The following is a 25745-nucleotide window of genomic DNA, read 5'->3' on the forward strand; positions in this document are numbered from 1 at the left end:
ATAAAGTGGTGACCCTAACTGACCTAAGACAGGTTTTACTAGGACTAAATATCAGGAATTGTGAAAAACTGAGTTGAAATGTATTTGGCTACGGTGTATGTAAACTTCTGACTTCAACTGTAACTATAATTGGCTCGTTTCAGGAAACTAGGAGTATGTCCTACTTTAAAAAAAATCTAAATATGTTTTTTGGCAGAAATACCTTCTGGAACATGTGAACTTTCCTGTGCCTAAAAAAACTTGTATGCCATCTGTAAATATGAATAAAATTGTCAAATTATGAGCCTAATTGGTTTAACCACAACCTTCCAGTCAGCAACCTTCCCGCTAGCCATGATTGGCTGAGATAATGAGTGGGCTGGACATGCAGAGAGAGGAGTTCAGATTGGCCTGCCATTTAGCACGCTTCTGTCTATTTGAGCTGGTCAGTATGTGTAGGTAATCGTCTCTAAAGCAGCATTTAAACAAATATATCGCGATAGTAGAACTGCATAAGTGTTTCTCTCCACTTTCTGGAGGACTGTTTTGAAATCAGTGGAATTAGAGTATGATAGCTAAGGAGATGGAGAAAACACCTGTCTCTGGATTACGTCTTCAAACTAATGGCAACCATGGCATCTGTGAGAGGGAGAAGCGTCCATCCATGTATACAGGTAAGATAGTCTAGCTAGCTACATTTTCAGATATTACACATTTCTAATTTTGTCAGAAAGTCGTTTTCATTTCAAGTTAAGTGTAATGTTAGCTAGCTAGTTAACATTAGCTGGTTGGATCGCTAACTAACATTACGTGTATGATCTGTGTAGTAATATTATTTGTATTTCAGAAGCATTTGTTTTGCTTGTTACAGCCTAATGATAACTAGCTAATGTTGAACTGGTTGGTTAGCTACCTGCAGATTCATCCATGGTAGTAACGTCATGAGTTGGGATTATAGTTCCTTGCTTAGCTAGCTAGCTACATGTCTTAATTAAAGACAACTATGCAAGTATCCATATCAATAGGGCGAGTAAAATGGTCAGAGTGAGCTCTTCTCTCATTTGTGTCTGGAAGTAGCTTGCAAGCTAGCCAACATTAGCCAGTTAGCTTGGGTGCTTGACTGTTGTTGTTAGGTCAGCTAGCTAACATTACATGTATGATCTGTGTAGTAATATTATTCGTATCTCAGAGCCATTTGCTTTTCTAGTTATAGCCTAATGATAGATAGCTAGCTAACATTGAACCTGGTTGGTTAGCTACCTGCAGATTCATGAACGGCAGTAACATTATACGTTGGGATTATGGTTAATTGTTTAGTTAGCTAGCTACATGTCTTAACAAAAGACTCCACTATGCAAGTAACCGTTTCAATCGAATGTTAATGATGTCACTGCGACAACTGTTGATAGACATAACTGGTCAATTCGCTATCTACTCCGATTTCAGAGCACTCTCATCTGAGTGTGTCAGAGTGCAGAGTAACTGACAAATTTCCGAACGCTCAAACCCGTTGAATATGTCTGGTGTCAGTAAATGTTGGCAAAAAAGGGTAAATTGTTGCCAGCAGCACAGTTGCAGTCACCAACACTCTGGATAACAGAAAAACAGCCTAACCAGCTCTGTTAGGGTGAGTAAAATGGTCATAGTGAGCAGTTCTCTCATTTGTGTCTGAAAGTAGCTATCAAGCTAGCTAGCCAGTTAGCTTGGGTGCTTGACTGCTGTTGTTAGGCCAGAACACTCGGACCAACCCTTAAAGAGATGGGTGGGGCTAAAGCTTAAGAGGGTGTGAACGATGCTGAATGGGTGTAGACAAAGAAGAGGTCTCCAGTAGGTGTACAAAAACATTAAAAGGGAATTTTCTCAAAAGTGAGGTTACAAGTTCCGTAACTTTCAAAGCAGAACTACTTTCCCATTGTTCCTCAACTGTAGTGTATGCATTTTCTAGCTCAGAGTCTCTACTTTTATCCAATCTAAAAAACACAATTTAAAATTTTGCTACGGAAGACCGAATCGAGTGGGCTGGTCACAAATGCATTATTTGTACATTTCTTATAAGTCATATTTCTTTATCGTGTCTTGTTATCTTTTATCTCTTTCTCTCTCTCTCTCATAGCTTTTGGCTTGCCTGATTTTATATTCTAGGTGACAAATATTGTCTGCAGTCAAAGTGTGACACCACATTGGTATTCTACTGTATGTCTCTATTTAGAAATAAAAAAAGGTGCAGTATCAGCTCACACAGAAGCCGCCCTCTGTGGATCAGAACACAAAGGGAAGTGTGGAGGTAGTGGGGGAAGGGTCTGATGCAGGCAGTGGATGACAGCCATGGCCATGTTATACTTGGGCATGGAACCAGTTAGCCCTGGGTGTATTGATCACTCTGAGGTGAGCATCCAGCCTATTGTTGAAATGTCATTATGTTGCTATAAGCTACAGTATTCTGTTCCTATGGTAGCAGATATCTAGTATCAGGTAACAGCATGGGTTCAGAATGATGAACGGTAACGCCATTATGAAATGACATGATATTAATTGACATTCTGAAAGGATCAGAACAAGTCAACTTTTTATTTCTATGAAAACATTCCCTTACACTCAGTAGGTGACTTCTACTAGCATGAGGTTTCCACCCTGCAGTATATGAGAATGGTAGCAGTAGAACAAAATGTCTGGGTGGAGGCTTGTAGATTTGCTTATTTCCCTTTAGCCATGAAACAGTCATCCACAAATGAGTTACGTGGGCCTAGCTAAACTCAGACAAAACCTCATCATAATCAACCGCCTATCCAACAATCTCAGTCAAACCCCCTAAGCATTCAGAAACAGAGCATCAAGCTGTGCTGAAATGTAGATAAACACAACTCTCCCACAAATAATTTATTAAAATGAAAATCTGTTCAGATAATGGCTCAGAATTACAAGTAAAACCCCGAAGGAATCCCTCAAAAACCATCATTTAACTTCACAAAGCAATCAGTTTTACTGCTAAGGCATTCAAATGGAAAAACAGGCCCTTTCCAAAAACTCATTCAGCTCATTTTGTATTTGGCTCACCTTCATGGCAGTAATTTCCCTTGTATCCAGTGTCGGTGCAGTCACAGAGGACCTCTCCCTGGTGGATGGAGCAGAGGCCTCTGTTGCTGCAGGGGTTCTGTTTAATGCACAGGTATTCCAAATCATTCTGAACACCCTGGCCATCCAGGAGCACGGGGAGGGTCTCCCCCAGCTTTAGGTTGGTGATCAGGCCCTGGAAGGGTGGCTCGTATTTGACGGTGCTGGACGTGAGGGCAGATAGGCGAACATCTGGAGAAATGCCGCCTACGTAAAGGTCGCTGGCCACCACCATTTCACTCCTCTTGGACTTGACCTCGGCCACCTTGTCCTCGTTGTCCACCACCAGGCTGGTCTCTCGGTAGTTACGGGTGAGCAGCACGCGGTGCCAGCGCTGGTCGTTGACACGAGTCTCCGTGTGCAGGGAGGCCGGCTCTGCACAGTGGATGGTGAAGCGAAGATGCAGCCGGCCGTCTGCGATCAGAAGCTCCAGGAAGTCACAGTTCCCTCCGTCGTCCTGGTAGAGCACCATGGCCTTGCTGATGTTGGTCTTCAGAGCGAAGCTCAGCTGGCCTGTGGCCTTGGCTTCCCAGTGGCCGTACCGTGCCCACTGACCAGGGACTCCCTCGTACTCCAAGGCCGTGGCCATGACTGTCAACAGCAGCCCAGTCAATAGCAGGGGCCACACGGCCCGAACTTCACACCTCCCCTGTCTGCTTATCATCTTCCACTTCTGACCCTAATCCCTCGAACTAGGTCTCGTTGCTTTTAATCCACTACCGCTGGGAGAGAGGCCGAAATGATCTCCAGTCTACACTGTTGTTGTGTTTTCCCTAAAGGGTACAGCAATAATATGATTCAAATTCTTCTCTTTAGCTTTGCCTCTCTATCCTGATTCTCTTCTTAGCCTCTCCATTGAGTGGAAAAATTGGGAATTGTGTCACCTGTTATCCAGAGAAGCGGCTACAATAACGTTCTGGTGATATCATAGAATCCATATGGTTTGGAATCTAGGAACTAGCACTAAACATTTAAGAATCTAGGAACTAGCACTAAACATTTAAGAATCGAGGAACTAGCACTAAACATTTAAGAATCTAGGAACTAGCACTAAACATTTAAGAATCGAGGAACTAGCACTAAACATCGAGGAACTAGCACTAAACATTTAAGAATCTAGGAACTAGCACTAAACATTTAAGAATCTAGGAACTAGCACTAAACATTTAAGAATCTAGGAACTAGCACTAAACATTTAAGAATCTAGGAACTAGCACTAAACATTTAAGAATCTAGGAACTAGCACTAAACATTTAAGAATCTAGGTACTAGCACTAAACATTTAAGAATCTAGGAACTAGCACATACTGTAGCCTACACTTAGGAATTTTGGAACTAGCATATAGCCTAGGTTTAGGAATCTAGGAACTAGCATATAGCCTAGGTTTAGGAATCTAGGACCTAGAACATACGTCTAGGAGTCTAGGAACTAGTACATTTACAAAACCAAGTGAAGTGGTGATTGTTGCAGAATGTTGAAGTGTGGTAGTTGGGTCAGAAAAAATAGAAAACTAATTCAAGGTTCTCTGTTCCTCTTCCCCTCCCTCATAAACCAAATATCCTGGCCTCCTTCCAGCTGCAGTCCAGTCCAGTCCAGTCTCCAGGGGTTAGCTAGGCACAGAGCCAAGCAGAAACAGGTGCAAGCGCCATCTTCCTCAGTGTCCCATTGCTCTGGAACACACACAAGAAGACTATGTTATTTGGAGAGAAATAAAAGATAATTGACAGCGTAGCATCATATTAAAACTCCTGCCGCTGGAGCTTTCTAATCTACTGAAGTTGCATAATCATATAACCAAAATAATGGCATAACATAATACAATATAAACCCAACATGTAAAATGTTGGTCCCATGTTTCATGAGCTGAAATAAAAGATCCCAGAAATGTTCCACACGCATAAAAAGCAGATTTCTCTGAAATTTTGTGCACAAATTTGTTTACATCTCTGTTACTGAGCATTTCTCAGTAACAGGTGTGGCATATCAAGAAGCTGATTAAACAGCATGATCATCACACAGGTGCACCTTGTGCTGGGGACATTAAAAGGCCACCAAAATTAGCATTTTTGTCACACAACACAATGCCACAGATGGTGCAAGTTTGAGGAAGTGTGCAATTGGCATGGCAGGAATGTCCACCAGAGCTGTTGAGGGATAATTGAATGTTCATTTCTCTACCATAAACCACCTAGAAAATTTGGCAGTACTTCCAACCGGCCTCAGAACCGCAGACCACGTGTATGGCGTCATGTGGGCTAGCGGTTTCCTGATGTCACTGTTGTGAACACAGTGTCACAAGGTGGTGGTGGGGTTATGGCATGAGCAGGCATACGCTATGGACAATGTACACAATTGCATTTTATCTATGGCAATTTGAATGGACAGGCCCCATTGTGAGGCCCATTTTTTAAGGTATCTGTGACCAACAGATCCATATCTGTATTCCCAGTCATGTGAAAACCATAGATTAGGACCTAATGAATTTATTTAAATTGACTGATTTCCTCATATGAACTGTAACTCAGTAAAATCTTTGAAATTGTTGCATTTTGCATTTATATTTTTGTTGAGTATATAATAACTCATGTTATTATATGAATGTATGTTTTTTATGTTCTGAAGCTATGTAAATCAAATAATTAAAGAATGACATTAAAGAGAGAGAGAGAGAGAGAGAGAGAGACAGAGAGAGAGAGAGAGGGAGAGAGACAGAGAGAGAGAGAGAGAGAGAGAGAGACAGAGAGACAGAGAGACGGGAGAAGACAGAGAGAGAGAGAGAGAGAGAGAGACAGGAGAGAGACAGAGACGAGAAGAGAGAGAGAAGACCAGAGAGAGAGAGAGGAGACAGAGAGAGAGACAGAGAGAGAGAAGAGAGAGAGACAGAGAGAGACAGAGAGAGAGACAGAGAGAGAGACAGAGAAGAGAGAGAAGACAGAGAGAGAGACAGAGAGGAGAGAGAGAGAGACAGAGAGAGAGACAGAGAGAGAGAGAGAGAGAGAGAGAGACAGAGAGAGAGAGAGAGAGAGACAGAAGACAGAGAGAGAGAACAGAGAGAGACAGAGAGAGAGACAGAGAGAGAGACAGAGAGAGAGACAGAGAGAGAGAGAGAGACAGAGAGACAGAGAGAGAGACAGAGAGGAGACAGAGAGAGAGACAGAGAGAGAGAACAGAGAGAGAGACAGAGAGAGAGACACGAGAGAGAGAGAGAGAGACAGAGAGAGAGAGAGAGAAGAGAGAGAGAGAATAGAGAGAGAGAGAGAGACGAAGAGAGAGAGAGAGAGATAGAGAGAGAGGAGAGACAGAGAGAGAGAGAGAGAGAGATAGACAGAGAGACAGAGAGTAGACAGAGAGAGAGACAGAGAGAGAGACAGAGAGAGAGAGACAGAGAAAGACAGAGACAGAAGAACAGAAAGAGAGACAAAAAGAGAGAGATAACAAAGAGAGAGACAGAGAGATACACAGAGAGAGATAGAGAGACAGAGAGAGAGAGACAGAGCAGAGAAGAGAGACAGAGAGGAGAGACAGAGAGAGAGAGAGAGACATAGAGAGAGAGAGAGATATAGAGAGAGAGAGACAGAGAGAGAGACAGAGAGAGAGAGAGAGAGAGATAGACATGAGAGAGATACAGAGAGAGAGAGAGAAGAGAGAGAGAGACAGAGACAGAGAGAGAGAACAATAGAGAGACAGAGAGAGAGACAGAGAGAGAGACAAGAGAGAGACAGAGAGAGACAGAGAGATAGACAGAGATAGAGAGAGATAGAGAGAGAGAAGCAAGAGAGAAGACAGGATAGAGAGAAAGATATAGAAACAGAGCAGAGAGAAATAAATACACAGAGAGAGATACAGTTAGATAGAGACAGAGAGAGAAAGACAGAGAAGACAGAGAGAGTATACATGATAGAGACAGAGAGAGAGACTATTGTTCAATGCATTATTTATTAGTCCCTGGCAGACACAGAGATAACCCGAGAGGCACGGGAGGAAGGTTGCCTATCGATCACATCAATCGGGTGGAAGCTTCGTTGATATCACTATGGATAGTATGTTGATTGAGAGGATAAAGAGCGATATACGAGAGAGACAGCGAGAGAGGGGAGGAGAGAGAGACAGGAACAGACAGAAGAGAGAGGACAGAGAGAGAGACAGAGAGAGAGACAGAGAGAGAGAGAGAGAGAGAGACAGAGAGAGAGACAAGAGAGAGAGACAGCGAGAGAGGGGAGAGAGAGCAGATTGCTGTGTTCATTTTGGTGCATCTAATCAAATATGAAATGTATTTTTAGCAAGATTACCATTGTGTGCTGTAACTTTTCTCAAACGTCAGAAACACTGGGTGACATAAGGGAGAAAGTCTCAAATGTACAGTGCTCTCAGATTAGCTTCATCAGGATGGCCCTGCTGTTGTCACTTTCCAGTGCTTCTGTGCCCTTGAATGTAAATTCCAACAGCAATTCTCTTGCATAAATGAGAATAACAGTCAAGTCCCGTCAGTTATCTGCTAATAGATAGATAAAAATAGATATAAGAGGAAGGTGAAACATTCCTCTTTCATGTATGCACCAAAATGACGAATACAGTACACACAATAACAAACTGTTTTCCCTGTCCCTATTACTTCAGTAAAAAGCTAAAGGTTGGGGCTCGACCAATGCAAACACTCTCAAGTTCATAGAAATATGACTCACCATCCATAATATGAAATGTAAAGTTAACCATGTTTTGAAGCTATTTAGTGTTTGTTTACATTTACTTTGTTTACAAACATACAAACAACTATATTTGGGGTTCTGATAGGGTACGGCAGTTGAACTAAGCTCATGAGGCATTTATACACTATATTTTTCATGAATCAATGGGGACATATCAATCATTTCTAAGTGCAACAATGGATGTAGCAACTGCAGATTGCTCCTTTTAATATAATTAAAAAATACCCACTTTCAATGAACACAATTATAGTCAATAAGCCAGCGTGATGCTGTAGTTCCAAGTTCCCCTCACCGCTCTATCTAATCATCTTGATTAAAAACAGTTCTATTCACCTCTCTCATCAACCAAACCAGAAAGTGCTAAAGACTGCATGTCTTTTCAGACAAATCAGTGTATGTCTGCCTCCAGGAAAGCAACTGTAGAATCAAAGAAGCCTAATTGCCTTTGGATTACCTGCTGAATTGCTGTGGCCAGTTTGGGTGGAGGCATTATGTCCTGCGGAACACAAATCTCACAGCTCTTGAGGATAATGAAACAGCCCAGGACCCTTGCATGTTGAATCGTCACTTGAAAAAAGAAAAGGCCTTGTGACCGCCTCAGTTTATTTATCTACAAATAACTTGGTAACACACTCGAATCAAAAACAGGGGTCATTGATACAATTCGATTGCAGAATCAAAGACACTGAATATATAGAGTGCAGATAGGGGTCACAGCAGAAGGACTGAAACCAACACATCAACAATCCTTTGCATTTGTTATGTTATGGATATAAAAGGATATTTACTTGTTGCTAGCCTGAGGTATCTCCACACAGAAGGCTCCAGGTCAGACCAAGCACGAAGCACAGCACCATCAAACATCTCTCCTCCTAGCGAGACAACAGGGATGAAGCTGAGGCTTAGAGGGCAGAAAGATATGTGTGGAGAAAACAGCGGAGAGTAATGAGCCCAACCAGTTCTGTTTACAGTCCAGCGAAGACCCTCTCCAGACCGGCTTTGAGCTGGATAATTCTCTGTCTCTGAGAGGTGAGGTGCGACGACAGGCTGGATAACAATGCATCACTAATGCAAATGATCTATCAGACACCAGAGACCAGACTTAACTACATTTACGAGTGGCATTTAGAACACCAACAATTATAAAATTACAAACAACCTTTTGTGCTAGGGAATGTTAAATGAACTAGCAGGAACACAAAGACAAACCATTGTCCTGCCCACCCACTCTATGTGTCTGAATACAGTCGGAATACAGTGAATAATATTTTTCTCCCTCTCCCTCACTCGGACTGTGGCTGTGTTGGGAGGAAAGGGCAGCTATCCTCTCAGATGTGTCAGAGTGGTGCGATGCAGGTACAGAGCAGCCCTCTCCCCTGCCCTTCACTTCTGAACATTACCTCTGACTCCAGTGTTGCATCAGGGCTCACTAACTCACTGAACATACAGGAGGCTGGGTGATGGTGGGGAACCAGGGCTGCTTCTGAAATGGCATAGTTCATTATATGGGGAATAGGGTGCCATTTCAGAGGCAGCCTGGGGGTTTCACAGCTCAAATGGAGAAAGATTAAGGCTTATGTCTTGATTTTATTTGTTGAAGTGTATGGAGGAGGAGATGAGAGGCAGTGTAGTGTGTGGAGGAGGGGATGAGGGGCAGTGTAAACGTATGGAGGAGGAGATGAGAGGCAGTGTAGTGTGTGGAGGAGGGGATGAGGGGCAGTGTAAACGTATGGAGGAGGAGATGAGGGGCAGTGTAAACGTATGGAGGAGGAGATGAGGGGCAGTGTAAACGTATGGAGGAGGAGATGAGGGGCAGTGTAAACGTATGGAGGAGGGGATGAGGGGCAGTGTAAACATATGGAGGAGGAGATGAGGGGCAGTGTAAACGTATGGAGGAGGGGATGAGGGGCAGTGTAAACATATGGAGGAGGAGATGAGGGGCAGTGTAAACGTATGGAGGAGGGGATGAGGGGCAGTGTAAACGTATATGGAGGAGGAGATGAGGGGCAGTGTAAATGTGTGGAGGAGGAGATGAGGGGCAGTGTAAACGTATGGAGGAGGGGATGAGGGGCAGTGTAAACGTATGGAGGAGGGGATGAGGGGCAGTGTAAACATATGGAGGAGGAGATGAGGGGCAGTGTAAACGTATGGAGGAGGGGATGAGGGGCAGTGTAAACGTATGGAGGAGGGGATGAGGAGCAGTGTAAACGTATGGAGGAGGGGATGAGGGGCAGTGTAAATGTATGGAGGAGGGGATGAGGGGCAGTGTAAACGTATGGAGGAGGAGATGAGGGGCAGTGTAAACGTATGGAGGAGGGGATGAGGGGCAGTGTAAACGTATGGAGGAGGAGATGAGGGGCAGTGTAAACGTATGGAGGAGGGGATGAGGGGCAGTGTAAACGTATGGAGGAGGGGGTGAGGGGCAGTGTAAACGTATGGAGGAGGAGGTGAGGGGCAGTGTAAACGTATGGAGGAGGAGATGAGGGGCAGTGTAAACGTATGGAGGAGGAGATGAGGGGCAGTGTAAACGTATGGAGGAGGGGGTGAGGGGCAGTGTAAACGTATGGAGGAGGAGATGAGAGGCAGTGTAGTGTGTGGAGGAGGGGGTGAGGGGCAGTGTGGTCTGTGGAGGAGGGGATGAGGGGCAGTGTGGTCTGTGGAGGAGGGGATGAGGGGCAGTGTAGTGAGGGGAGGAGGGGATGAGGGGCAGTGTAGTGAGTGGAGGAGGGGATGAGGGGCAGTGTAGTCTGTGGAGGAGGGGATGAGGGGCAGTGTAGTCTGTGGAGGAACGGATGAGAGGCAGTGTAGTCTGTGGAGGAGAAGATGAGGGGCAGTGTAGTGTGTGGAGGAGGGGATGAGGGGCAGTGTGGTCTGTGGAGGAGGGGATGAAGGGCAGTGTAGTGTGCGGAGGAGGGGATGAGGGGCAGTGTGGTCTGTGGAGGAGGGGATGAGGGGCAGTGTGGTCTGTGGAGGAGGGGATGAGGGGCAGTGTAGTGAGGGGAGGAGGGGATGAGCGGCAGTGTAGTGAGTGGAGGAGAAGATGAGGGGCAGTGTAGTGTGTGGAGGAGAAGATGAGGGGCAGTGTAGTGTGTGGAGGAGGTGGTGAGGGGCAGTGTGGTCTGTGGAGGAGGGGATGAGGGGCAGTGTAAACGTATGGAGGAGGAGATGAGGGGCAGTGTAAACGTATGGAGGAGGAGATGAGGGGCAGTGTAAACGTATGGAGGAGGAGATGAGGGGCAGTGTAAACGTATGGAGGAGGGGGTGAGGGGCAGTGTAAACGTATGGAGGAGGAGATGAGAGGCAGTGTAGTGTGTGGAGGAGGGGGTGAGGGGCAGTGTGGTCTGTGGAGGAGGGGATGAGGGGCAGTGTGGTCTGTGGAGGAGGGGATGAGGGGCAGTGTAGTGAGGGGAGGAGGGGATGAGGGGCAGTGTAGTGAGTGGAGGAGGGGATGAGGGGCAGTGTAGTCTGTGGAGGAGGGGATGAGGGGCAGTGTAGTCTGTGGAGGAACGGATGAGAGGCAGTGTAGTCTGTGGAGGAGAAGATGAGGGGCAGTGTAGTGTGTGGAGGAGGGGATGAGGGGCAGTGTGGTCTGTGGAGGAGGGGATGAAGGGCAGTGTAGTGTGCGGAGGAGGGGATGAGGGGCAGTGTGGTCTGTGGAGGAGGGGATGAGGGGCAGTGTGGTCTGTGGAGGATGGGATGAGGGGCAGTGTAGTGAGGGGAGGAGGGGATGAGCGGCAGTGTAGTGAGTGGAGGAGAAGATGAGGGGCAGTGTAGTGTGTGGAGGAGAAGATGAGGGGCAGTGTAGTGTGTGGAGGAGGTGGTGAGGGGCAGTGTGGTCTGTGGAGGAGGGGATGAGGGGCAGTGTAGTGTGTGGAGGAGGTGGTGAGGGGCAGTGTGGTCTGTGGAGGAGGGGATGAAGGGCAGTGTAGTGTGTGGAGGAGGGGATGAGGGGCTGTGTAGTCTGTGGAGGAGGGGATGAAGGGCAGTGTACTGTGTGGAGGAGGGGATGAAGGGCAGTGTAGTCTGTGGAGGAGGGGATGAGGGGCTGTGTAGTCTGTGGAGGAGGGGATGAGGGGCAGTGTAGTGAGGGGAGGAGAAGATGAGGGGCAGTGTAGTGTGTGGGGGAGGTGGTGAGGGGCAGTGTGGTCTGTGGAGGAGGGGATGAAGGGCAGTGTAGTGAGGGGAGGAGAAGATGAGGGGCAGTGTAGTGTGTGGAGGAGGTGGTGAGGGGCAGTGTGGTCTGTGGAGGAGGGGATGAGGGGCAGTGTAGTCTGTGGAGGAGGGGATGAAGGGCAGTGTAGTCTGTGGAGGAGGGGATGAAGGGCAGTGTAGTCTGTGGAGGAGGGAATGAGGGGCTGTGTAGTCTGTGGAGGAGGGGATGAGGGGTTATTCCACCAGGAAGGGCAGAGCATATGATTTACAGATGAGATCTTCCAAATGCTCACATGTGTTATACACATTGCAAGGAGGATCTCCTACCACTGGCCTGCAACTTCTGGGAACTCAAACAGGCAGCTTTGATGAAAAAGCTAGTAGTGGCCAAATCCTATTTTACAGCAGTACTTGACATTGTTTTATCTCCAAGAATAACATTCACTCTTATTTAGATAACAGATATGCCCATTAAAATCAGGATATTATCCATGGCTAATACATATCCAGCAGCCTTCCACAGACCTAATCAAAATAATGTACATCTCAGAGTTAAAAATATCCATAACTCTTGAAGACAGTCAGTGTTGGCCCAGAGGACTCAGCTGTGAACACACTTCCAAACCTGCTCCACAAGTCCCTGGCTCTGCACTAACTCATTATGGCATCTGTGTCACAGCCATTCACATTAGAGCACCACTACAGCATTCTTCCGGTGTCACAGCCAGTCACATTCAAGCACCACTACAGCTCAGATATTTCCCTACCATTGTGTCGCTGAGTTCTCGGGGTGCTGCTGCAAATGTACATTGTCCCAGGGGTGTTAGCAGACACAATGTAAGTAACTTAATTTATGCCCTGAATGCCTCTGTTGATCCTACAGCGGTTGTATTCAGTAATCATGTCCCGATGAACCAGAGTTATACTGTTAGCACTGAGGCAGTGTGCCCTAGTAGGAAGTCCACTGTATGCAGCTCACCCTTCACTAACAGCTCAAACATAAATAACATTGTCCTGTCTACTACTGATAAGTTTCCCTTTAAACCAATAAAAACTATCAAGACTCCCAGAAAGTACTAAAAATAGCCTACATTAACATATGTAGCCTAAAAAAACAAAGTTCATGAAATCAATAACTTTTTAGTAACAGATGACAATCATATTTTGACAATCTCTGAAACTCACTTAGATAATACCTTTGATGATACAGTGGTAGCAATACATGGTTATAACATCTACAGAAAAGACAGAAATGCCAATGTGGGCGGTGTTGGGGTCTATTTTCAGAACCACATTCCTGCTTAGAGATGCATCTCATGTTAAATTCTGTTGAAGTAATATGGCTACAGGTTCATCTGTCTCACCTAAAGCCCATTCCTGTGGGAATCTGCTATAGACCACTAAGTCTGTATCTGGATAATGTGTGTGAAATGCTTGATAATGTATTTGATATCAACAGAGATGTATATTTTTATGGTAATTTTAATATTGACTGGGTTTTCACAAAGCTCAAGAAAAAGCTTCAAACTGTAACCAGTGCCTGCAACCTGGTTCAGGTTATCAGTCAATCTACCAGGGTAGTTACAAACAGCACAGGAATGAAATCATCAACATGTATTGATCACATCTTTACCTATGCTGCTGAAATGTGCTTTAAAGCAGTATCCATCACACTATAGTAGCCATAAGTTCCAAAGGCTGGGGCTAATATAGTGTATAAGAGGTCATACAATACGTTTTGCAATGATTCCTATGTTGATGATGTAAAGAATATTTGCTTGTCTGTGGTATGTAATAAGGAGCAACCAGACACTGCAATTGATACATTTATAAAAATTATTACAGTTACTAATAAGCATGAACCAATTAAGAAAATGACTGTAAAAACGGTTTAATCCCCTTGGATTGATGATATTCAGACGTCTTCCCTTTTTCCAGACGTTGTTATGGTACTCAAAAATGCATTAAATAAAAAATGTCATCAAACTATACACAATACCCAATAATGACAAAGCGAAAACAGGTTTTCAGAAATGTTTGTAAATGTATTACAAATTTTAAAAAATAAATTGCTTTTTTACATAAGTATTTAGACCCTTTGCTATGAGACTCAAAATTGAGCTCAGGTGCATCCTGTTTCCATTGATCATCCTTAAGATGTTTCTACAACTTGATTGGAGTCCACCTGTGGTAAATTCAATTGATTGGACATTATTTGGAAAGGCACACACCTGTCTATATAAGGTCCCAAGGAATTGGCCGTAGAGCTCCGAGACAGGATTGTGTCGACGCACAGATCTGGGGAAGTGTACCATAAAACGTCTGCAGCATTGAACGTCCAAGAACACAGTGGCCTCCATCATTCTTAAATGGAAGAAGTTTGGAAACACCAAGACTCTTCCTAGAGCTGGCCGCCCGGCCAAACTGAGCAATCGGGGGAGAAGGGCCTTGGTCAGGGAGGTGACCAAGAACCCTATGGTCACTCTAACAGAGCTCCAGAGTTCCTCTGTGGAGATGGGAGAACCTTCCAGAAGGACAACCATCTCTGCAGCACTCCACCAATCAGGCCGTTATGGTAGTGTGGCCAGATGGAAGCCTCTCCTCAGAAAAGGCACATGACAGCCCGCTTGGAGTTTGCCAAAAGGCAGCTAAAGAAACCAAGATTGAACTCTTAGGCCTGAATGCCAAGCGTCATGTTTGGAGGAAACCTGGCACCATCCCTACGGTGAAGCATGGTGGTAGCAGCATCATGCTGTGGGGATGGTATTCAGCGGCAGGGACTGTGAGACTAGTCAGGATTGAGGGAAAGATGAATGGAGCAAAGTACAGAGAGATCCTTGATGAAAACCTGCTCCAGAGCACTCAGGACCTCAGACTGGGGCAAAGGTTCACCTTCCAACAGGACAATGACCCTAAGCACACAGCCAAGACAATGCAGGAGTGGCTTTGGTTCAAGTCTCTGAATATCCTTGAGTGGCCCAGCCACACTCCGGACCTGAACCTGATCGAACATCTCTGGAGAGACCTGAAAATAGCTGTGCAGCAACGCTTACCATTCAACCTGACAGAGTTTGAGAGGATCTGCAGAGAAAAATGGGAGAAACTCCCCAAATACAGGTGTGCCAAGCTTGTAGCGTCATACCCAGGAAGACTCGAGGCTGTAATCGCTGCCAAAGGTGCTTCACCAAAGTACTTAATAAAGGGTCTGAATACTTATTTCATAACCTTATCCATTTTAGAATGAACCGGAAGGTTGCAAGTTCAAATCCCCGAGCTGACAAGGTACAAATCTGTCATTCTGCCCCTGAACAGGCATTTAACCCACTAGGCCACTAACCCACTAGGCCCTCATTGAAAATAAGAATTTGTTCTTAATAACTGACTTGCCTAGTTAAATAAAGGTATACATATATATATATATATATAAGTGCCTTAATAATGTGTTCAGACCCCAGGAAGAGTAGCTGCTGCCTTGGCAGTCACATTAGAGCACCACCACAGCCTTCTTCCTGTGTCACAGCCAGTCACAATAGAGCACCACCACAGCCTTCTTCCTGTGTCACAGCCAGTCACAATAGAGCACCACCACAGCCTTCTTCCTGTATCACAGCCAGTCACAATAGAGCACCACCACAGCCTTCTTCCTGTGTCACAGCCAGTCACATTAGAGCACCACCACAGCCTTCTTCCTGTGTCACAGCCAGTCACAATAGAGCACCACCACAGCCTTCTTCCTGTGTCACAGTCAGTCACAATAGAGCACCACCACAGCCTTCTTCCTGTGTCACAGCCAGTCACAATAGAGCACCACCACAGCCTTCTTCCTGTGTCACAGCCAGTCACAATAGAGCACCACCACAGCCTTCTTTTGCCCTCAGAACAGCCTCAATTCTTTGGGGTCGAAAGCGTTCCACAGGGATGCTGGCCCATGTTGACCCCAACGCTTCCCACAGTTTTGTCAAGTTGGCTGGATGTCATTGGGGTGGTGGACCATTTTCGACACACACAGGAAACTGCTGAGTGTGAAAAACCTTGCAGCACTGCAGTTCTTGACACAAACCGGTCCATCTGGCACCTACTACCATACCCCGTTCAAAGGTACTTAAATATTTGGTCTTGCCCATTCACCCTATGAATGGCACACATACACAATCCATGTCTCAATTGTCTTGGGGATTATGAATCTTTCTTTAACCTGTTTCCTCCCCTTCATCTACACTGATTGAAGTGGATTTAACAAGTGACATCAATATCGGATCATAGCTTTCACCAGGATTCAACTGGTTGGTCTATGTCATGGAAAGAGCAGGTGTTCCTAATGTTTTGTACACTCAGTGTATAACGTATGCCAACATCAAGAGGCCCACTTTGAGGTCTATCTACAGAAGACCTCACCAATCATAATATACCAGCCCCAGTAACTAACCTATGGTCACCTTTCACCTGGACTCAGTCATCCTGGCCTCTCCGGAGAGATTCAAAAAGATTGAGTTAGTTTCCTTCCACCTGTCTGTGGAGCTGCAGGCCACCTGACCTAGCCTCTGTCAGCCCTGTGCACTGCAGCAACCTCTCCTTCTATGATGTGTATTCCCTCTGTGTCTCTCTGCACCTCGCTCTGCCTCTCTCTGGGCACAGCGGAGGTGGATGGGCCCCCAGGCCAGAGAGATGAAAGAGGTAGGCAGGGGTGGAGGGGGCCCTGGGGAGTACCTCCATTGAGCCTGCCAGAGAGAGAGAGAGAGAGAGAGAGAGAGGGAGGAGATGCACCCACACAGTGGAATGGAATGCCTGCCACACACACATACACACACCAGAAAATAAAAGACAAAACAAAGATTCATCATGGTATAGCACTTTAGAGGAATGGACAGTATTGTATAACAGAGTTCATCATTGTCATTTTGCAATTCATGTCTCCCAGTAATATATACAGTAGTTGATACCTCCCAGTAATATATACAGTAGTTGATACCTCCCAGTAATATATACAGTAGTTGATACCTCCCAGATAATATATACAGTAGTTGATACCTCCCAGATAATATATACAGTAGTTAATACCTCCCAGTAATATATAAAGTAGTTGATACCTCCCAGTAATATATACAGTAGTTGATACCTCCCAGATAATATATACAGTAGTTGATACCTCCCAGTAATATATACAGTAGTTGATACCTCCCAGTAATATATACAGTAGTTGATACCTCCCAGTAATATATACAGTAGTTAATACCTCCCAGTAATATATACGTAGTTGATACCTCCCAGTAATATATACACTACTACTGTAATACAGTACTACTGTAATATATACAGTAGTTAATACCTCCCAGTAATATATACAGTAGTTAATACCTCCCAGTAATAAATACAGTAGTTAATACCTCCCAGTAATATATACAGTAGTTAATACCTCCCAGTAATATATACAGTAGTTAATACCTCCCAGTAATATATACAGTAGTTAATACCGCCCAGTAATATATACAGTAGTTAATACCTCCCAGTAATATATACAGTAGTTAATACCTCCCAGTAATATATACAGTAGTTAATACCTCCCAGTAATATATATACAGTAGTTAATACCTCCCAGTAATATATACAGTAGTTAATACCTCCCAGATAATATATACAGTAGTTAATACCTCCCAGATAATATATACAGTAGTTGATACCTCCCAGATAATATATACAGTAGTTAATACCTCCCAGTAATATATACAGTAGTTAATACCTCCCAGTAATATATACAGTAGTTGGGAGGAACAAATGTGAAGAGAGGTCTGTTAATAGATTAGTGGTTAGGGAGTCATACTCAGCATTAGAGCAAGCAAAAGGGCATTTCGTCTCTGTCTCGTGGGTAAAAAGCCAAGGTCAGCTATTATGTGCCAGGCATCTGTAATATATGTTGATATATTACAGAGACTATACATACTTCAGTATGTAAGTAGCAAGATAAAACCTCAATGTTACTAGAACCAATGAAATGATAGCCATTTTAGGGCAATATTTCTACATCATTAAAGACTGAACAAATGTACACACAGAATGCATCGACACAGTCCTTAAGAATTTTCTGTCTCACTTGCAAATGTGCGCACGGATATGCCCACGCGCACCCACACAATCTCTCTCTCTCTCACACACACACACAGACACACACAACGCCACTAAATGATTATTTATTAGATTTATTACAACAATTACACTGATGTTCATTGATTATTAATTGCCATTAGTATCTATCCTGCTACTGTCCACTATTACTCCAGTTAACATGTTTATATTACCATTAGTACTGTATCTATCTATTTATCCTGCTACTGTCCACTATTACTCCAGTTAACATGTTTATATTACCATTAGTACTGTATCTATTTATTTATCCTGCTACTGTCCACTATTACTCCTGTTTACATGTATATATTACCATTAGTACTGTATTATTATTATACATTCTGCAAACAGTCACTTTTACCTAATATCCCGCCTACATGTACCTATCTATCTCAAATACTCCAGTATCACTGCTTCTTGTAAAATTTGGTACTGACACTGGTCATATAGCTTCCTTTCTTAATTAGTGTTTTCTTTATGATTATATACAGTGCCTTGCGAAAGTATTCGGCCCCCTTGAACTTTGCGACCTTTTGCCACATTTCAGGCTTCAAACATAAAGATATAAAACTGTATTTTTTTGTGAAGAATCAACAACAAGTGGGACACAATCATGAAGTGGAACGACATTTATTGGATATTTCATACTTTTAAAAAAAATCAAAAACTGAAAAATTGGGCGTGCAAAATGATTCAGCCCCTTTACTTTCAGTGCAGCAAACTCTCTCCAGAAGTTCAGTGAGGATCTCTGAATGATCCAATGTTGACCTAAATGACTAATGATGATAAATACAATCCACCTGTGTGTAATCAAGTCTCCGTATAAATGCACCTGCACTGTGATAGTCTCAGAGGTCCGTTAAAAGCGCAGAGAGCATCATGAAGAACAAGGAACACACCAGGCAGGTCCGAGATACTGTTGTGAAGAAGTTTAAAGCCGGATTTGGATACAAAAAGATTTCCCAAGCTTTAAACATCCCAAGGAGCACTGTGCAAGCGATAATATTGAAATGGAAGGAGTATCAGACCACTGCAAATCTACCAAGACCTGGCCGTCCCTCTAAACTTTCAGCTCATACAAGGAGAAGACTGATCAGAGATGCAGCCAAGAGGCCCATGATCACTCTGGATGAACTGCAGAGATCTACAGCTGAGGTGGGAGACTCTGTCCATAGGACAACAATCAGTCGTATATTGCACAAATCTGGCCATTATGGAAGAGTGGCAAGAAGAAAGCCATTTCTTAAAGATATCCATAAAAAGTGTCGTTTAAAGTTTGCCACAAGCCACCTGGGAGACACACCAAACATGTGGAAGAAGGTGCTCTGGTCAGATGAAACCAAAATTGAACTTTTTGGCAACAATGCAAAACGTTATGTTTGGCGTAAAAGCAACACAGCTCATCACTCTGAACACACCATCCCCACTGTCAAACATGGTGGTGGCAGCATCATGGTTTGGGCCTGCTTTTCTTCAGCAGGGACAGGGAAGATGGTTAATATTGATGGGAAGATGGATGGAGCCAAATACAGGACCATTCTGGAAGAAAACCTTATGGAGTCTGCAAAAGACCTGAGACTGGGACGGAGATTTGTCTTCCAACAACACAATGATCCAAAACATAAAGCAAAATCTACAATGGAATGGTTCAAAAATAAACATATCCAGGTGTTAGAATGGCCAAGTCAAAGTCCAGACCTGAATCCAATCGAGAATCTGTGGAAAGAACTGAAAACTGCTGTTCACAAATGCTCTCCATCCAACCTCACTGAGCTCGAGCTGTTTTGCAAGGAGGAATGGGAAAAAAATTCAGTCTCTCGATGTGCAAACTGATAGAGACATACCCCAAGCGACTTACAGCTGTAATCGCAGCAAAAGGTGGCACTACAAAGTATTAACTTAAGGGGGCTGAATAATTTTGCACGCCCAATTTTTCAGTTTTTGATTTGTTAAAAAAGTTATCCAATATCCAATAAATGTCGTTCCACTTCATGATTGTGTCCCACTTGTTGTTGATTCTTCACAAAAAAATACAGTTTTATATCTTTATGTTTGAAGCCTGAAATGTGGCAAAAGGTCGCAAAGTTCAAGGGGGCCGAATACTTTCGCAAGGCACTGTATACACACACACATAGACACACAAACACACACAGCACCAGTTAAAAGTTTGGACACACCTACTCATTCCAGGGTTTTTCTTTATTTTTAATATTTTCATTGTAGAATAATAGTGAAGACATTTAAAACTATGAACTAACACAAACGGAATCATGAAGTAATCAAAGAAAAGTCAAACAAATCAAAATAGATTTTATATTTGAGATTCTTCAAAGTAGCCACCCTTTGACAGCTTTGCACACTCTTGGCATTCCCTCAACCAGCTTCATCAGGTAGTCACCTGGAATGCATTTCAATTAATTAATTGGTCTGATGAGTCCAAATTTGAGATTTTTGTTTCCAACTGCCGTGTCTTTGTGAGATGCAGAGTAGGTGAACAGATGATCTCCGCATGTGTGTTCCCACCATGATGCATGGAGGAGGAGGTTTCATGGTGTGGGGGTGCTTTGCTGGTGACACTGTCAGTGATTTATTTAGAATTCAGGGCACACTTAACCATCATGGCTACCACAGCATTCTGCAGCCATACACCATCCCATCTGGTTTGCGCTTAGTAGGACTATCATTTGTTTTACAGCAGGACAATGACCCAACACACCTCCAGGCTGTGTAAGGGTTATTTGACCAAGAAGGAGAGTGATGGAGTGCTGCATCAGATGACCTTGCCTACACAATCACCCGACCTCAACCCAATTGAGATGGTTTGGGATGAGTCGGACCACAGAGTAATGGAAAATCAGCCAACAAGTGCTCAGCATATGTGGAAACTCCTTCAAGACTGTTGTAAAAGCATTCCAGGTGAAGTTGGTTGAGAGAATGCCAAGAGTGTACAAAGCTGTCATCAAGGCAAAGGGTGGCTATAAAATAGTAAAAATAAAACCTTGAATGAGTAGGTGTGTCCAAACTTTTGACTGGTACTGTATATAAATATTAGGACAAACAATGACAGAGTGACATTGGCTAAAATAAAGTAGAATAGAATACAGTATATACTAATTAGATGAGTAAAGCAGTATGCATTCGGAAAGAATTCAGACTCCTCCCTTTTTCCAATTTGTTTTATGTTACAGGCTTATTCTAAAATGAATTAAATAATGTTTCCCCTCACCGGTCTACACACAATACCTCATAATGACAAAGCGAAAACAGGTTTTTAGATGTTTTTGCAAATGTATAAAAAATTTATTAAAAAAATACTTTATTTACATAAGTATTCAGACACTTTTTTTTATGAGACTCGAAATGACCTCTGGTGCATTCTGTTTCCATTGGTCATCCTTGAGATGTTTCTACAACTTCATTGGACATGATTTAGAAAGGCAGACACCTGTCTTGATAAGGTCCCATAGTTGACAGTGCATGTCAGAGCAAAAACCAAGCCCTGAGGTCGAAGGAATTGTCCATAGAGCTCCAAGACAGGATTGTGTCGAGGCACAGATCTGGGGAAGGATACCATAAAATGTCTGCAGCATTGAAGGTCCCCAAAAACACATTGGCCTCCATTATTCTTGAATGGAAGAAAGTTGGAACCACCAAGACTCTTCCTAGAGCTGGCTGCCCGACCAAACTGAGCAATCGGTGGAGAAGGGCCTTGGTCAGGGAGGTGACCAAGAACCCTATGGTCTTTATGGTTGAGTGGCCAGACAGAAGCTGCTCCTCAGTAAAAGGCATATGACAGCCCGCTTGGAGTTTGCCAAAAGGCACCTAAAGACACTGAGTCCATGAGCAACAATATTCTCTGGTCTGATGAAACCAAGATTGAACTCTTTGTCCTGAATGCCAAGCACCACGTCTGGAGGAAAGGACCTCAGACTGGGGCACCTTCCAGAAGGACAACGACACTAAGCACACAGCCAAGACAATGCAGGAGTTGCTTCTGAATGTCCTGGAGAAACTCCCCAAATACAGGTGTCCAAGCTACAAGCTTCATACCCAATAAGACTCAAGGCTGTAATTTCTGCCAAAGATGCTTCAACAAAGTACTGAGTAAAGGGTCTGAATACTTAGGTAAATGTTCTATTTAATTTTTTTCTGTCTGGTTATTTTTGTTTTTGCTTTGTCATTATGGGGTGTGTAGATTGGTGAGTATTTTATTTATTTAATCCATTTAAGAATAAGGCTATAACGTTATAATTTTTTTGTCTGAATACTTCCCGAATGCACTGTATATACAGTATTTTGTATTATTACTGCAATGTTGAGTGGATTGTAAGTTAAGCATTTCACTGTACATATGCATGCGACAATAGAACTTGAACATGCACGCACGCACACGCGCACACACACACACACACACACACACACGCACATGCACACAGGGGGACAAGTACAAAGAGTATACAGTGTCAGTAGAACTAGCACAGGGAAAGGGAGAAATGGTGACACTGAGTAATGGCACTTGATTGGAAAGACCAAGAGCCATGAGGTGTCCCAGAGGAGCTGTGTGGGCCATAATTAATAGAGACGTTGCACATGTAAGAGAGGGATCACACAGCTGCAAAACGAGCCTCTATCAAAACTGAAGTGGAAAAGGAGGCTTCTGGGACATGGGCTAGCAGCTAGCTGGAAGGACCTGAATTATATTATGCCCCAAAGCTAGTGCAGACAGAATGTTGTAAGACTTTAGTTTTCATAGTCTATATGCTTAGGTTGTTGGTCCTGTGAGTCTGGAGTGTTGTGGTGGTGACAGCTAGTGGTGTGCGGGTCAGCCATTTGTTCACCCGCAATTGCTAATAACCCAGCCACAACCACCCGACTATACACTGAGAATACCAAATATTAGGAACACTTTTGTTGATTTGCTAGTTTTAAAAAAATATATGGATAGCAAGGGGCACACTCAGATATCACTGGGGTGGCAGGGTAGCCTAGTGGTTAGAGCATTGGACTATTAATCGGAAGGTTGCAAGTTCAAATCCCAGAGCCGACAAGGTACAAATCTGTCATTCTGCCCCTGAACAGGCAGTTAACCCACTGTTCCTAGGCCGTTGAAAATAAGAATTTGTTCTTAACTGACTTGCCTGGTTAAATAAAGGTAAAATAAAGGTTAATAAAATAAAAATCAGAAAGCATTTGTGTTTAGTGAGTCCTCCAGATCAGAAGCATTAGAGATTACTAGGTATGTTCTCTGTTTAGTGAGTCCTCCAGATCAGAAGCATTAGAGATTACTAGGTATGTTCTCTGTTTAGTGAGTCCTCCAGATCAGAAGCATTAGAGATTACTAGGTATGTTCTCTGTTTAGTGAGTCCTCCAGATCAGAAGCATTAGAGATTACTAGGTATGTTCTCTGTTTAGTGAGTCCTCCAGATCAGAAGCATTAGAGATTACTAGGTATGTTCTCTGTTTAGTGAGTCCTCCAGATCAGAAGCATTAGAGATTACTAGGTATGTTCTCTGTTTAGTGAGTCCTCCAGATCAGAAGCATTAGAGATTACTAGGTATGTTCTCTGTTTAGTGAGTCCTCCAGATCAGAAGCATTAGAGATTACTAGGTATGGTCTCTGTTTAGTGAGTCCTCCAGATCAGAAGCATTAGAGATTACTAGGTATGGTCTCTGTTTAGTGAGTCCTCCAGATCAGAAGCATTAGAGATTACTAGGTATGGTCTCTGTTTAGTGAGTCCTCCAGATCAGAAGCATTAGAGATTACTAGGTATGTTCTCTGTTTAGTGAGTCCTCCAGATCAGAAGCATTAGAGATTACTAGGTATGGTCTCTGTTTAGTGAGTCCTCCAGATCAGAAGCATTAGAGATTACTAGGTATGGTCTCTGTTTAGTGAGTCCTCCAGATCAGAAGCATTAGAGATTACTAGGTATGTTCTCTGTTTAGTGAGTCCTCCAGATCAGAAGCATTAGAGATTACTAGGTATGTTCTCTGTTTAGTGAGTCCTCCAGATCAGAAGCATTAGAGATTACTAGGTATGGTCTCTGTTTAGTGAGTCCTCCAGATCAGAAGCATTAGAGATTACTAGGTATGGTCTCTGTTTAGTGAGTCCTCCAGATCAGAAGCATTAGAGATGACTAGGTATGTTCTCTGATTAGTGAGTCCTCCAGATCAGAAGCATTAGAGATGACTAGGTATGTTCTCTGATTAGTGAGTCCTCCAGATCAGAAGCATTAGAGATGACTAGGTATGTTCTCTGTTTAGTGAGTCCTCCAGATCGGAAGCATTAGAGATGACCAGGGATGTTCTCTGTTTAGTGAGTCCTCCAGATCAGAAGCATTAGAGATGACCACGGATGTTCTTTGTTTAGTGAGTCCTCCAGATCAGAAGCATTAGAGATGACCAGGGATGTTCTCTGTTTAGTGAGTCCTCCAGATCAGAAGCATTAGAGATGACTAGGTATGTGCATGAATTAGGCCATTTCTGTTCTGCTAAGTATTCAAAATGATGTAACGAGTACTTTTGGGTGTCAGGGAAAATTTATGTATAAATGTATAAAGTACATCATTTTCTTTAGGAATGTAGTGAAGTAAAAGTAAAAGTTGTCAAAAATATAAATAGTAAATATACCCCCAAACTACAGAAGTAGTTTTACATCACTGCCAACTCCCATACTCTATTCAAAAGCACTTAAACATTTTGTCTTTCCCATTCACCCTCTGAATGGCACACATACACAATACATGTCTCAATTGTCTCAATGCTTAAAAATCTTTCTTTAACCTGTTTCCTCCCCTTCATCTACACTGATTGAAGTGACATCAATAAGGGATCATATCTTTCACCTGGATTCACCTGGTCAGTCTGTCATGGAAAGAGCAGGTGTTCCTAATGTTTTGTACACTCAGTGTATAACGTATGCCAACGTCAAGAGGACCACTTTGAGGTCTATTTACAGAAGACTTCACCAATCATAATATACCAGCCCCAGTAACTAACCTATGGTCACCTTTCACCTGGACTGTCATCCTGGCCTCCAGAGAGATTCATAAAGATTTTTAAGATTCTAAAGATTTTGTATACTCAATGTATGTGATAAAGTAAAAATCTGAAGCCCAGACCAGACCCTAACCCGCAAAATGCCTGATTTAGATATGTTTCCACTTATAATTTCCAACATTTTGGTAGGCTATTTGTTATTAAATGTCATAAATCAATAGAATGCATGCTTCAACCTAGTTGACATTTGTACATTTCTATGTCATCGTCTTTCGAGTAGCAAAGATGTTTAGGGGTCGGGGAGAAAATGCAATAAAAAAATATATATATTTTTTTTCTGTGAGAAATGTTCAAATTACATCAGTTTGATCGGTTGTATGGAAATAGAAAGCTGTGAAAACAACCAAACATGCTTTGATAAGATTTCAGTTCGGCTTGGATACATATTTTATGTGGTTGAAATACTGTCAACTTTTAGGATACTGATAAAGATAGATACCATGTGTAGAGGTGCTAACTGAGCATTCATATTTATTGAAGGAATTTTATTCCTCTGTTTTAATTCCCAATTAAAATGAAACACTCTGTCAATTCATAAGAATTTGTAAGACCCTTATTTTATAGGAATGGACAGAGCCCGGTCTTAAAGTCAAATAGCAGCCTTTATTCAAGAGAGTACTC

The 25745-nt window shown here is 43.3% G+C and overlaps 1 protein-coding gene across 1 annotated transcript in view; it reads right to left on the reverse strand.

The window, feature by feature from the left end:
* The window catches only part of LOC116358254 (neurexin-2), a 69338-nt gene that overhangs the window by 12183 nt on the left and 31410 nt on the right, over positions 1-25745 (reverse strand). Inside the window, exon 2 of the mRNA XM_031809067.1 lies at positions 3034-4761. Coding sequence (XP_031664927.1) covers positions 3034-3754 — 721 coding nt within the window. The 5' untranslated portion in view covers positions 3755-4761. The remainder of the gene's footprint in view (positions 1-3033; positions 4762-25745) is intronic.

The sequence above is a fragment of the Oncorhynchus kisutch genome, linkage group LG29 (assembly GCF_002021735.2).
Source record: "Oncorhynchus kisutch isolate 150728-3 linkage group LG29, Okis_V2, whole genome shotgun sequence".
In the NCBI taxonomy this organism is placed as follows: domain Eukaryota; kingdom Metazoa; phylum Chordata; class Actinopteri; order Salmoniformes; family Salmonidae; genus Oncorhynchus; species Oncorhynchus kisutch.